This window comes from Tiliqua scincoides, chromosome 4 (genome assembly GCF_035046505.1).
Source record: "Tiliqua scincoides isolate rTilSci1 chromosome 4, rTilSci1.hap2, whole genome shotgun sequence".
Classification (NCBI taxonomy): Eukaryota; Metazoa; Chordata; class Lepidosauria; order Squamata; family Scincidae; genus Tiliqua; species Tiliqua scincoides.
The window spans coordinates 173,466,774-173,479,970 of record NC_089824.1 but is presented as its reverse complement, the minus strand read 5'-3'; the positions used below and the strand labels follow the sequence as shown (position 1 = coordinate 173,479,970).

General features: G+C 46.4%; 1 protein-coding gene across 1 annotated transcript in view; it reads right to left on the bottom strand.

Annotated features, from left to right (window-relative positions):
* The window catches only part of MDFI (MyoD family inhibitor), a 52,197-nt gene extending 46,866 nt beyond the window's left edge, over nt 1–5,331 (bottom strand). Inside the window, exons 1-2 of the mRNA XM_066626172.1 lie at nt 5,272–5,331; nt 4,880–4,984 (exon numbers count right to left, since the gene is read on the bottom strand). Of these exons, the coding sequence (XP_066482269.1) occupies nt 4,880–4,973 (94 nt within the window). The 5' untranslated portion in view covers nt 4,974–4,984; nt 5,272–5,331. The remainder of the gene's footprint in view (nt 1–4,879; nt 4,985–5,271) is intronic.
* Nucleotides 5,332–13,197: the final 7,866 nt, after the last annotated feature.

Below are 13,197 nucleotides of genomic sequence, written 5' to 3'. Positions count from 1 at the left end.
CAGTAAAGGAAAGGGGGGAGGCTATATGAAGATACATGATGTACCAAACAATACACATCACAGAGGAGACAGACTGAATCTAATGTTACGCACCCCATGACTTCAAACTGTATTGAATACTATGTTTACACAACAACAATACATGATAGCAAATAGATCTCTGTAGGGTCAGCCCATCTATGGGGCTGACAGAGGCAGCCTCAGGGTACCCAGCGCTGCCCCTTTCCTCCCCCAACTCCTATATCCTGGCCTGGAATAGGAAAAGGGGGTGGAGCCAAAGCATGGCACTCTCCTTCACACTTCCTCTTCCAAGCCAGAGAGCAGGAAGAACAGAGGTTGGCTCATCACTAGTATGGGAAGGAATAGTACTCGGTATGCAGCCTCAATAACTAGGAGGTCTTAGGCCCCCCCTGGATGTTCACGCATGGAGATAGTAAACTCTGAATATCAGAATGTGGGTACAGACAACAGGAAATGACTTTGTATAACATTTCTCTGCCTCAGGAGCAGCTGGCTTCCTCTGAACGCTTGACTAGGTAGATCTTTGGCCTAATTCAGCAAAGCAATTCTTATGTTATTAGTCCACAGGCCAGGCATGTTTACAGCCCATGATTCTGCAAAGTAGAAACTGCAGACCCTGCAAGAAAAAAGGAATCTGCCAGGTGTGGTTTCCATGATTTTAGTGGATATATGTACACAAGGCTTCCACACATTAATTTCAGTGCTTTCTGTGTTAGAATTTGGTAACTTGTGAAGGAGCCTTTCCAGTGCAATCTTAAGCAGGCAGTGGGACTTCCTGCTGCAGATGCCTGCTGTAGATTGTACTCACTCCCAAGTAAGTGAACACAGGAATGTGGCTTTGCAGGTCAACCCTAGGCTAAGTACAGCTTTATTCAATGGGGCTTACTCTCTGGCAAGCATGCACTGCATGATAGCCTTGCAGAAAATATTGCACATGGATGCCCTTAAGGCAACCCCAACCACTTTTAAGAACACCAAAAGCCACCACAGCACAATAATCAAAATCCCTTCCTGTCTGCCTGCCTGGCTGCCATTGCCCCAATCCAAATCCTCTCTCAGCAGCTCTCCCCATCTCAGGAAGTCCTAAATGCAGAAACATTTGGAACACAGGAGAGTAAACCTCTGGAAGCAACTACAGCTGGGGAAATAGCAGTTGGGAAAAGATTAGGAACCCCCCCCCCCACACACACACACACACACTGCTTCTCTGATCCCAATTATTTAACATATTTCTAGACTCTTTCCCAAAACAAAATCCGCTTTTCCAAAAAAAAAAAAAAAAATCCGACCAAAGTAGTTCACATAAGAACATAACACAGGGCCTTCTCTGCAGTAGCCTCCTGGGATGTGAGGAGATTCTCCATGGGAGATTTCCTCTGTCTTGGGCTTCTAATGTCCAAGACTTTTGATGTCTTTATTGTTTTAGGACTATTCAGTTAGCTGCCTCGGGATATATACTTAAAAAAGCAAACAAAACTGTTGGACACAGCTTTTCCTCATTAAAGAAGTACTATCAGGGTAAACTTGGCCCTTGGTGTATTTTTAAACATACAGGGGCTCAGGAGACTGTAGCTAATTAATCTTTATTCCTCTTTTCAGGATTGCTATCCACAATTGGAGATCACCATAAGCAAGACAGTACAATACTGCAGATTCATGGAGCTCCAAAGAAGCCAAAGAACTGAGTGTCCCAAAGAATCTCCACCTTCTGAGACGGGTTTTTTTTTGCTTTTTTTTAAGGAGACGTCTAGCCCTTATAATTGTGAAGATATGGTTGAAAGTGTAAGTGAAGCCTGTTGAAATCTTAGAAGCCAAAGGAGTTTGGAAATTTCCCGAAGGTCAGAGATCAGGGTTTCAGTTCCCATTGTAGCAATCTTATCCTCTCCAGAACTATGAAGATTGAATTATGAAAATAAATAAAAAAGGTATAACTATGCAAAAGAAAAATGCAGATTTGCTTAATCTGAATAATTTACATAGGTCACAAAACTCTGCTTTTCTTATAGCAGAATTTAGTTACCACAACACAAAATTGCCTTTCTAAAAACACAGAGTACATAGACACAGCTCCAACTAGGGCCAGACCAACCTCTTGAGGCTTGAAGCACCATGCCAAATGCTGCTGCCCCTCACCTAATTATGTGCCAACCTCTGCTCCTCCCACTCAACATTTTCTTCCCCTCCATGTTCCTCCTTCCTATCTGCCCCCCTATTCATTTTCTAAATCCAGTGGATGAAAGGAGAAGATGGAGCAGTGGAGGCAGCAAAGAAGGGCACCCCCTACCAATCTGCTACCTGAGGAAACCACTTCAGTTGGTGTCATGGATTGGCCAGCTCTGGCTCCAAGCAACTACTACTTCTTACTTAGGTAAAGAATCACCAGTATTAAAGAATATTTCATTCTAGTGGTGGACTAGTGGTGAAAGTAGAGCCAGTGGATGGAGTGCAAGGCCTTGATGGGGAAGATATAAGGCTCAAACTCCTGCTTAGTCATGAAATGCATGACTCAAACAAATGGGGGGGGGGGGGGAAGTTACTATTTCCTTCAAGTGATTCTTTGGTGATCTCATGCACTTCCAGTACGACAAGCCACATAATATTTCTGGAGCATTTTGCCTATGCTCTTTGGTCATCTGAAGTGCAGCTTGATGTAGCTAACGTAGGGTCAGCGCTATCTACCCATGCTACTTTGGGAGAAAAAGGTGGAACAGCTTCTCCTATGTTGCCAACATACCTGCTTGTTGTGGGGCTGTGTGCTCTTCCGACCGTCAGTCGAAAACACCAAATGAGGAGGCATGGGGAAGATCCTACGGACACTAACCGAAGCAACACAATGGAACTGCAATGATACACTTGAAATAAGAACATTTTGTAGTATACCTTGACTCTGGAGTATGGTGGTGGAAGAGCCTAGAGTATTATTTCCTTGGGCACAGTTCAAAGCCAACTCACACATCAACCATGCCTGGAGCAAACACTTTTCCTCCCTTAATGTGTGGCTTGCAGCTCATGAAGAACTTGTCATGACAGTGTGCAAAAAACCCCATCAGCATCTTCATGTGGTAAAGTCAGACAACCTGTTTGTCATTTGCATGGAAGGGAAGAATAAAGTGGGGTAGCCATAAGCTCAGCGGTCACGGGCACTGGTCCTCATAGAGACACCAAAAACACATGCAAATGCAGATTGAGCCAATCTTCTGATCACCTTACCACACGTTCAAGTCTGGCCATCTCAATGCAAGCTGCCAATTTTCTATGCCTATTGTATGTAAAGCATCACTATGAAGCTCGTGTACTGTCATGGTTAAGAGTAAACGAAAATTCCCATTTTTAATCTCCACTCACTATGAACTCACTGGGAGGGCTTTAGCCAACCTCCACCATTTGCATTATGGGAATAGTGACTGGTGTATTTCATGGGGTTCTTGCATGGACTACTGAGATAATGTATGTGGAGCACTTACGGAAGGTACTATGAGCAATTCCTGGGGCTGCCATCTTAGACACACGTACTCAATGGGACTTACTCTGAACTGGCATGCACAGGATAGGGCTGCCAATACAGCAAGATACAGATCAGCTTATCAGTAGGGTCTGTAAATGACATCCTTGAACACCTGGGACATGGTACAGTGAAGATGATAGTCACCATGTGGCCAAGCTCAGCCCACATTCCTTTAACTCACTTTTTTCCATCAGCTTCCAGGGTCAGTGCCAAGAAGGGCCCTCTCGCTGGATCGCGCTCCAAATCTGAATGTGGTTGAGTTTCTTGTCATGGCTGCTCCACGAGCAGGGGAATGCACCCTCCTCACTCTACAGTACAGCCCATTCCCCCCACCCCACTTTGAGAGCCTGGAGCTAGATCTGCTGAAAGGATTAGATGGAACAAAGAAGAACGCTCTTTCCTGGCTACAGCCAGGGCTAGAGGATGTTATTAAATTTAATATGATCACGACCCAGAGGGTGGGGGGGGGGAGGTGGGAGGAGAAAAAGGGGGAGGAAGAATCCCACAAGAAGCTGGCCCAGGCCCAGCCATACATGATGTCTGCAGGCATAAAGGTGTCCTTGTGAGTAGCCACCCCCCCCCAAACTTGGACAGCCAGAACTCCAAGCCCCCCTTCTCTCTGCCAAGTGTTGAAGTCCTGCAGAACTGCCAGCAAAATGGCTTTGGAGAGAAGAAAGGGGGGGTTTCCATCTTGGAGGAGGAGAGACCCTCTCCCTCTCTCCAGAAAAGCCCCACAACAAAGGAGGGATGGGAGGGAGCCTCTCTCTGGCACAGCGCCCCACAGCCCAGGCCCCCCATCTCCAGCTCTGCTTCTCAGCAGGAAAAAGTTGCTGGGAAAAGTGCCACCAACTGCGGACGGGACAGCGTTCGAGGCGCGCTTCTCTCGGGAACCACGCGGGGAGGGGGGGAGAAGAGTGGGGCTACAAACCCGGCCGCACTTACTGGAGAGTAAGCCCCATTGGCCGCAATGGGATTTACTCCCGAGTAGACCTGCCCAGGATGGGGCTCTGGATCCGCCATGCCAGACCGCGCGTAAAGTGGGCGCGCGCGGGGTGGGCCAGCTGGCTGAGCTCACGGGAGCTTCGTGAAGGCTTCACACGTACACGCAAAAGTTTACGTACACGCAAAAGTTTTGCGTTTGCGTACACGCAAAAGTCCTCCGCGGGGAGGGGGGAAGGGGGCAGATTCTTCTTGCTGGAGTTGTCTGGCTTGAAAGTAGCTGAGGATCAGGCCCGCGGCTCGACCCAGACACGCCGAGATCCCCAGCGTGGAACCGATGGGGTGTTTTTTTTTAAGGATCGGCTAAGGGGGGGTGGTATTTCAGACGTGCCCGGGCGCTTCGGCTGCGCTTACCTGTGCAGGGGGCTGGGCAGGGCGGCGGATCCACCTGGGGGTCTCCGTGGAGCGCATCAGAACGGCTGGGCGGCTCCTTTCCCACCTGGGACATCGGACTGAGCCCTGCCAGAGTCGCCGCGGAGAGAAAGAGAGAGACTCATTGAAGAAGACGCGGGCTCAGCAGCCGGCCCGGCAGGCGCTCCCCACCCCCCCGGGGGGGTGAATCAGCCGCCGAGGTGGAGGAGGAAGGCGCACCGCGCCGGCCATGCCAGCCCAGAGGCTTCCTCAACCCCTCGCCCGAGGGAGCCCGGGCGACCAGCCTCTCCTCCAGCCACCTGGAGGAGCAGCCACTCGCCCATCGCGCGCACCCACCCCCCATGCACATGGGCGCACACTTTGGGAGGACTTACTTCGGGGTGAATCTTCAGCGGCGCTCCCACAAGAGGAATGTCATCACATTGCCTTCCCCATGGAAAGCCCTCTCTCCCTCCCTCCCTCCACGGCTGCTGCAGCCCACTCCGAGCCGTTTGCGATGGGCTTTGCCCTGCCTCTTTGTTTCAGAAACTTTCCCCCATCCAGGAACGTGCGAGCTCGAGAACGCGCGTCGCCGCTCCGCCTGTCCCTCCTGCAGCCGGACAAGTTTCTGCTCTGCGGGCCCCCCCCCCCCCCACTTAAGCTCTGCCTCCAGCCCCATCCACAGGAAATGGCACTGAGCGCTGATTACTCAGTTTCCTTCAAGCAAAGAGATACTTGGAGTGTCTGCAACCTATAATAGAAAAAGTTGCCTGGCGCTGGGGTTTAAAAAAAGCAGCTGAAGTCAACAAATGCAAAAAAAAATACTCCACAAATCACTCTAGGAAGAAAAAAAAAAAGGAAAGGAAATGGAGGCAGGGGCTTGGGGGGGGGGGCACAGTGGAGCCAAGCTGGTCCTTCGCAGCCAGTTCAGGAGCAGACAAAATTTTGGCATTGTGGACATCCATACTTTTCCATCTTCCACCAGCGACAGCGATGAGAACAAATGGTGACAGAGGGTGCAGTGCCACCGCTTCTAAAAGCTATTTCTGCCCACCATTGCGTATACGCAACAGGGAGCAAATGCATGCACCTGCGGGCCGGGCAAAAGTGGGTTCGGAAGGCCCATGGACTGTACAAAGTGGGGACTAGCCGTTGCTGATAGATCATATTGCAAGTGAATCAAAATCACACTGAAGTTATAGCCAGTGGAAAGTCTGAAATTAGCAAATCAAAAAAAAAAGGCCAAGCAATTCAACTTAGTACTGATTTTTCATCAAGAAAATGTTTTTCACAGAAAAGATAGCTCTTTTGCTCCAACATCCTTCCCCCCTTTTTAAAGGAAAGGTAAATAGTTGGCAATCAGACGAATGACTCAGGCGGAGCATGAGGGTCACCTGCCATGGGCTCTATGCTAAGGGGAGTGCGAAGCCACCAGTACCTCTTCCAGGGAGAAGGAAGTGACTGCCTGGCACCACTTACTGTTCTCCCAGATGAGGAAGCACTCACTGTTGCAGCTTTGCACCTCATTCATTCTCCTGTGGAGTCTCCCCTTTGAAAGGGGCACCCCTTCAAAGGGGAGCCTCCAAAGGAGAAGGAACAGGGAGCGCAAAGCCACCAGTGACTCCTTCTCAGCAACCTAGAACCTAGAAGTGGTGTTACTGTGTCATGTGATGTGATGTCACTGCCCCAGACACTGGGCTTCTAGTTACGCCACTGATGAGAACATTAGCAAAATCAATATAAACAATGGTGGAGGAACAAAGAGCTGGAAAAGAAGGAAAAACTTAATTGTGAATATTGTGAATGGATTCACATCAGAGCAGTGGTGTCACTAGGATTTGCATCACCCGGTGCAGGAGGCCTGTGCATAACCCCATACAGTGGGTGGGGCAATGCCCCGGTGGTGGATGTGGTGATGTACCATCGCCCCACCCCCACTCATTTTTTGGCTGTACCTTTTGTTAGAACACAGATATTCTATGGTTTGTTTCATTGCATTCTGCATGAAATTACTCATTGATTGATGTATAACATGATGGGATTATTCCTCCAAATTCTGATTTTAGTGATTTTGAAAACTTGTAGAGTCCCACACACACGTACCCCGTGTCAACTTACTAACACCTTATTGCAGCAGTTCTCAAACTTTTAGCACTGGGACCCACTTTTTAGAATGACAGTCTGTCCAGGACCCATTGGAAGTGATGTCATGGCCAGAAGTGACATCATCAAGCCAATTAAAATAAATAATTATAAATAATTAAATTAAAATAAAAAAATAAATAAGGGAGAGCTAGTCCTGTTCCACCAAGTGAATCTACTCTGAAGTAAGTCCCATTGTGGTCAATGGGGCTTACTCTCAGGAAAGTGTGGGTAGAATTGCAGCCTGTGAGCTCAAGCCTGTGCATAGCTACTCAGAAGTAATTTCCATAGTGGTCAATGGAGCTTACTCTGTAGCCTGCCTGCAATAACCCCCCCCCCCCCAAAAAAAAAGAATCAGTGAGATTTCCAGCCCTCGCCAGTGCCCAGTTTAAAATTCTTCTATTTCAGGCATATCAAGATAAAGACCCTCCTGGCTTTGCAAGTGCAAAATAGAAAACTTTCCCCTTACCAGCTCAAGCCTCTTTCTTTTCCTTTTTAGTGGGAGGGGAAGGATGCCTTCTGGAACATTTGTTGCGCTCCAGTTCCATTGGATCTGGACCATTCTGGTGTCCTCACATTCCCCTTTGCTTGGCCTGACCACCAGCCAAGGCACGTCTGCCTACTCGCGAGTTAACGCGATGCGAGGCTGCTTTGCTTTCCATAGGGCTCAATAGACTCGCAGCTGGGAGGGGGGACCTCCTTCTTGGGTGTTTTTGGGGGCTGCATTCATTGGATCAGGACCATTCTGGTGTCGTTGAATTCCTCTCAGCCTGCCCTTTCCAACGAACTATGGCAAGTATGCCTACTCACGAGTAAATGCACGATATGGCTCACTTTCATTTTCCATAGGGCTCCATGCATTTTTTCTTTCTGGGTTTTTGGCCATAACTTTTGAAGGAAATGAGCGATTTCAATTCTATTTTTTGCATTGCATTCCGCAGGGAATTCCACATCCAACGGTGTATGGTATGATGGGGTAGCTCCTAATGCAGCGATTTTAGCATATCATCCCCAGGGCATGTCACCCCGGTGCGTCACTCAGTGCGGCCTGCACCCCCCGCAACCCATTAAGCGACACCACTGCATCAGAGGCTTTTTCAGTGATCCACAACACGAAGAGTAAATGAACTGCAGAAATCTCAGGCCTAATAGCCATCTTCTTTAAGAAGTCATGCAATATAGGAGATGTTCTAGTGGATCAAGAAAGAGTTAACACAATCCCAAAAGTCAAAAGGGAGAGAAAAAACATATCTAGGCAGTAAGGCCCAAATCCTAACAAACTTTCCACCACTAGCATAGCTGTGCCAATTGGACGTGTGCTGCAGTTGGGTGGCACTCACAGAGGTGTCCTCAAAGTAAGGGAATGTTTGTTCCCTTACCTCGGAGCTGCATTGCCCTTATGTCATTGCTGGAAAGTGGGTTAGGATTGCACCCTAATGTGAGAAGTCATTAAGGCATAAACAACTGAAAAGCATCTAAAGAGAAATGGAGCCTTAACTATCAGTTGACATGGAGCTGCCTACTTTTCATGTTTGGTAGTGGATGTTACTGCAAAGCTTTTGATTCAATTCTATGTGACATTCTTCAAAGTCAATTGAAGAAATGTAGGGTTAGGGCTGGTCTACCATAAAGGGGCTCATCACGGATTAAAGTAGTTTTTGAAAGGTAGCAATAGAAAGACTGCTATCAAATGGCAAGATGATGGTGTTTTACAGATGGCTATCCTTGCTTCTATTCAATGGTATCAAGAATGACTAAAGGAATGGAGAGTGTGTCCACAATAGCTGCAGGTTAACAACTATGGGTACTACCAAAGAACTACAGAGGAGAAACAATGAAAATAATTGAAATGGACGCAGTCTAAGACAGTTCAAGAAAACACAGAAAAACAAATGGAAGGTCTCTACATAAAAGGGAGGGGGGTCATATTTGTTGAACACAACTTTGTTGTTTGTTTGCAAAACTCTGGGGTTGCAAACCTTACTTTAGGTTAGTGCTCTCGTCATTGCAAGACTCTGGAAATAGTAGCACAGCTCTGTTTAGCATTGGTATATTGTACTGGTTAGTACAAGATGGTGAAAAGAAGTCTGGAATGCACTGCATATGAGGACATGTTTCAAAAACCTGCCCATACTTTGCACACAAGAAAAAAAAACTTGGGAATTTCAAACTTCTTAAAACCTGCCATACAGCAAAGGCCTCTGAGGAAGGAACGGTAAGCAGAGGACCATTCAGCAAATTGCCCAGAGAAGTGTATGTGTTTTGGATTGCCATCTGGTTTGGCAGGTGACACTGTGCAGCAAGATGACAATGAAAATTATGCATACACAGAGAAAACAGACCTTGCCCTGAGTAAAGAAAAGCAATATTACATAAAGTATACAAAAAGATATTTTAGCTTGTGCTCCAAATCTATTACATTGCCTCTCCTGCTGAGAACCCCTGTGTGAATTTCATCCTCATATATGCAAGTGCAGCGTTTTTTACTTGTCCTCAAGCTTGTTTTACTCTAGGAAAATGAGGCATGGAAGAGCACAGGGCTTGCTTGCCTGCTTATTACTCAGATACCTGTTCCATACAATGAAAATGGCAGTAAACACTGTCAAAAGATTGCACTAGTATAAGATTATACCAGAAGTTATCAAATCACATCAGTAAGTCACATCCACAGCATTTATCAGTGGTGGGAACTTCCACATTCAATACATACAGAGTCATAAGATCACTGCTTGGGACCTCAGAAAATGTGTGATGAAAGACAGAATGATAGGGTTGGAACAGTAGTCTGACCATGTGGTCATGCTCCTTAGCCATGTGGCAAGGACCTTAACACATCAACCTCTTCACAGGAAGAAGTTGAAACTTCAAACTACAGGAAAAAAATTGAAAGGATGGGTGGCAAAAGGGCATAAATTTAGGAGCAGTCTTCTAGCATATTGTAATATACATGTTTAGAGAATAGTAAATATGGTCCAAAATGATGGTGCTATTTGGGCAGCATTTTGCCACAATGTGATTTCTATTCAGAGCTAACTTTCAAAGTGATTTATGTTGTGGCATGAAGTCACATGATGCATTCTGTCCTTAATTTTTAGAGTAGCACTTAGCTGTATAATAATAATAATAATAATAATAATAATAATAATAATAATAATAATAATAATAATATTTATATACTGCCTTTCTTGGTTGTCAGATTTCTTCTCAGACTTTAATTCAAGGTGGTTTACATAGGCAGGCTGTTCTAAATCCCCATAGGGATTTTTACAATTGAAGGAAGGTTCTGTCTTTCAAGAACCACAACATTTCAGATGGATCTTTCTGATCTTATATCACATTCTGGCCTTCAGTTTCCTCCCACACAAGCTGACAAGCAGCTCCTTCTCTCACATGGAGGCTGCCAAGAGGCTTCTTCGCTCACACCAAAAAGCAGGTGGAATAACTCCGCTCAGCTTGTCAGCTGCTTTAAGGTCTCACCATTCATGGTGCCGGTGGCCTCGAACTGGTGACCTTCGGATGTTATCTTCAGGCAAATGGAGGTTCTACCCTCTAAAGCAGACCTCCTGCCCACAACTCACAACAAAATCACAACTGAAGCTGTCTTCAAAACAATGGCTTTGTATTTGACCTTCACTGATTGTAGCTTTCTAATGAAAAACCATCTGGTATGGCAAGAAACTGGAGAATGAAGGAATGTGGTTGGTTCCATGACTATTGATGTCACAGGCAGCACAGTTCAGAGTATAGTCAGACTGCATCCTATTCTGAGGTCAGCACATAAAGTCAAAATATCATATAGTCAACAAATACATACCTTTACTGTCTCTTTAAGAAGTAAAAGCAGAGTTTGAGAGACACAGGGGGATAGGAGGACTAAGGGAGCAGCAGCTTCATTCTCCCATTTCAGGCTGGGCATAAACAGAGTAAGTGGAATGATGATGTGGAATTGCCTGCTCTATTTACACTGTTCTTTTTCTCTGTCTTTTTGAGCAGGGCTGAGCACGTTAGTTGTGCATAATGTGTGGGCTGACTGTAGTGTGATTCCACAATGGAACAGAAAGGCCTGACAAGAGACGCAGCATTTCAAGCCATTCAGTACTGGAGTCAATGTGCATTTTGTTGGCTTCACCATGTAGAATGCACTGGCTCTGCAGTGTTTTTCCCTTCTGGGGCTTCTCAGCAGTCAAACCGGCACAGGACAGTCTCATCACTTTGCTCAGTATGACAGAGCCCATGTTCATCTGACACACTGCTTCAGCCTGTCATGGCTACCAAACACAGCTTGGCAGTTTTTCACAAAGGGTTCATTGACCAACGATGACAGAGAAACTGGCATGACTTGTGACACCCAGGGAGCCTGGCTGCAAGTATGTCTCACTGGGTGTGCCTTGGATTTCCTGACTACCAGGCAGTGTGGCTATGAATCACTCTCGAAACATGTCCGTGCAGCCCCTTTGGCAGCTGCTTCTTCTTGTTTGTTTACCTGTTGGCCCAGTGTGGCTGATGCATTTTTTTTTTGTATCTGCCTGGTTTTTTCCCCCCTGCAGCTGATGGAGGTGGGATGTTCCTGAAAGGGAGCAGCTTCATATCACACATCTGAACCCAATTTCCTCCTTTATCTTTCTGGCACTCATTTGGGAATTCTGGCCTTTTCACCCCACCCACTTGCTCTTTAGTGCCTCTAAATATGGGATGTGGCCCAAGTTTGCAAGAATGAGGGCAGTTGCTTTGATGATGAAATGCCAGCTCATCTCTTTCATCCATGCATTAAGATTCATGCTCACAGGCAGGTGATGTGATAGTCTCCCCCTCCCCCTGCGCTTTGGTCTGATTGTTCTTTATTTATGCTGAAAGAAAAGTGGGTATTTTAGTCTTTCCTTTGTTTTTTGCATTATAATGATGGCAAGTTAGAGAGCACCTTTCAAACCCACTAATTAAGCCTGCTGGCCCCATTCCAAGGAAGAGCATAGCTGTCAGTCCAGTTTTACACATGGATAAGATGAAGAACAGGAGAACTAAGTGGGTTGCCCAAAGTCATGCATGAAATATCTGGCAGGCTCAGAAGTGAACTAAAGGGTGAATTTTGAGAATGCTCCATGCAGAGTAGTTACCCCTTAACACCATATAACCATTCAGTTGAGGTGGTCCCAGACCAGTTCCCCTATTCATCTATTTTAAAACATTGATATCTTGCCTTTCTCTTTTGCAACAAAAGGATCCAAGGTGGGTAACAACCACATAACATACAATAATAATCCATAAAATATAGGGGGGGGGGGTGTGTGTGTGTGTGTAAATGGGTGATTCCAAACTGTGCTTATGACTGAAAGGAAAGAACCAAGTATTTCATCCAAAACATATATATTAATGATTTAAGTTTATATAAAGCTCTCCATTCTGATGTGTCAGTGTGCCTTATAGAAATTAATTAAAACTAACACAAATTAAAAAAGAGAAGTTGTTATTTAATTTTTAGAAGGCAGATTTGTGCCTTATATGAAGACTAAGGGCGCAATCCTAACCCACTTTCCAGCACCGACATAAGGGCAATGCAACTCCGAGGTAAGGGAACAAGTATTGCCTTATCTTGAAGAGCTCTCTGTGACTGCCCCCCAAATGCAGGATGCAGCACATGTTCCACTTGCACAGCTATGCCAGTGCTGGAAAGTTGAATTGTGCCCTAAACTAGAGATTTTGTTAGATCTCTCATTAGACTGAGTTCCACAAGCGCAGCCCCACCTCCAGCATGGATCTACCCTTTCCTCTCTACAGCTAACTGAATATTTGCATCAGATCCTTACGTTGCATCAGACCCTTGTTCTACCTAGCTTAATATTATCTACACTAGGGGTACTCAATAAGTCCATCGCAATCTACCAGTGGATCGCAAGGCAAAATGAGTCGATCGCAGGCTTCTCTCTGGTCCACGCATCCCTGGGAGTGAGCTCCCTGGGAGTGATGCATCCCTGGGAGTGAGCCCCGCCCTGGGAGTGAGCTCCTGTCTATGCATCCCTGGGAGTGAGCTCCTGTTCACGCATCCCTGGGAGTGAGCCCCATTGACTCTACTGGGGCTGACTCGTGAGTAGACATGGAGAGGAGCCGCTGGCAGGCTTCTCTCCAGTCCACGCATCCCTGGGAGTGAGCCCCATTGACTCTCCTGGGGATGACTTACCTTTCCC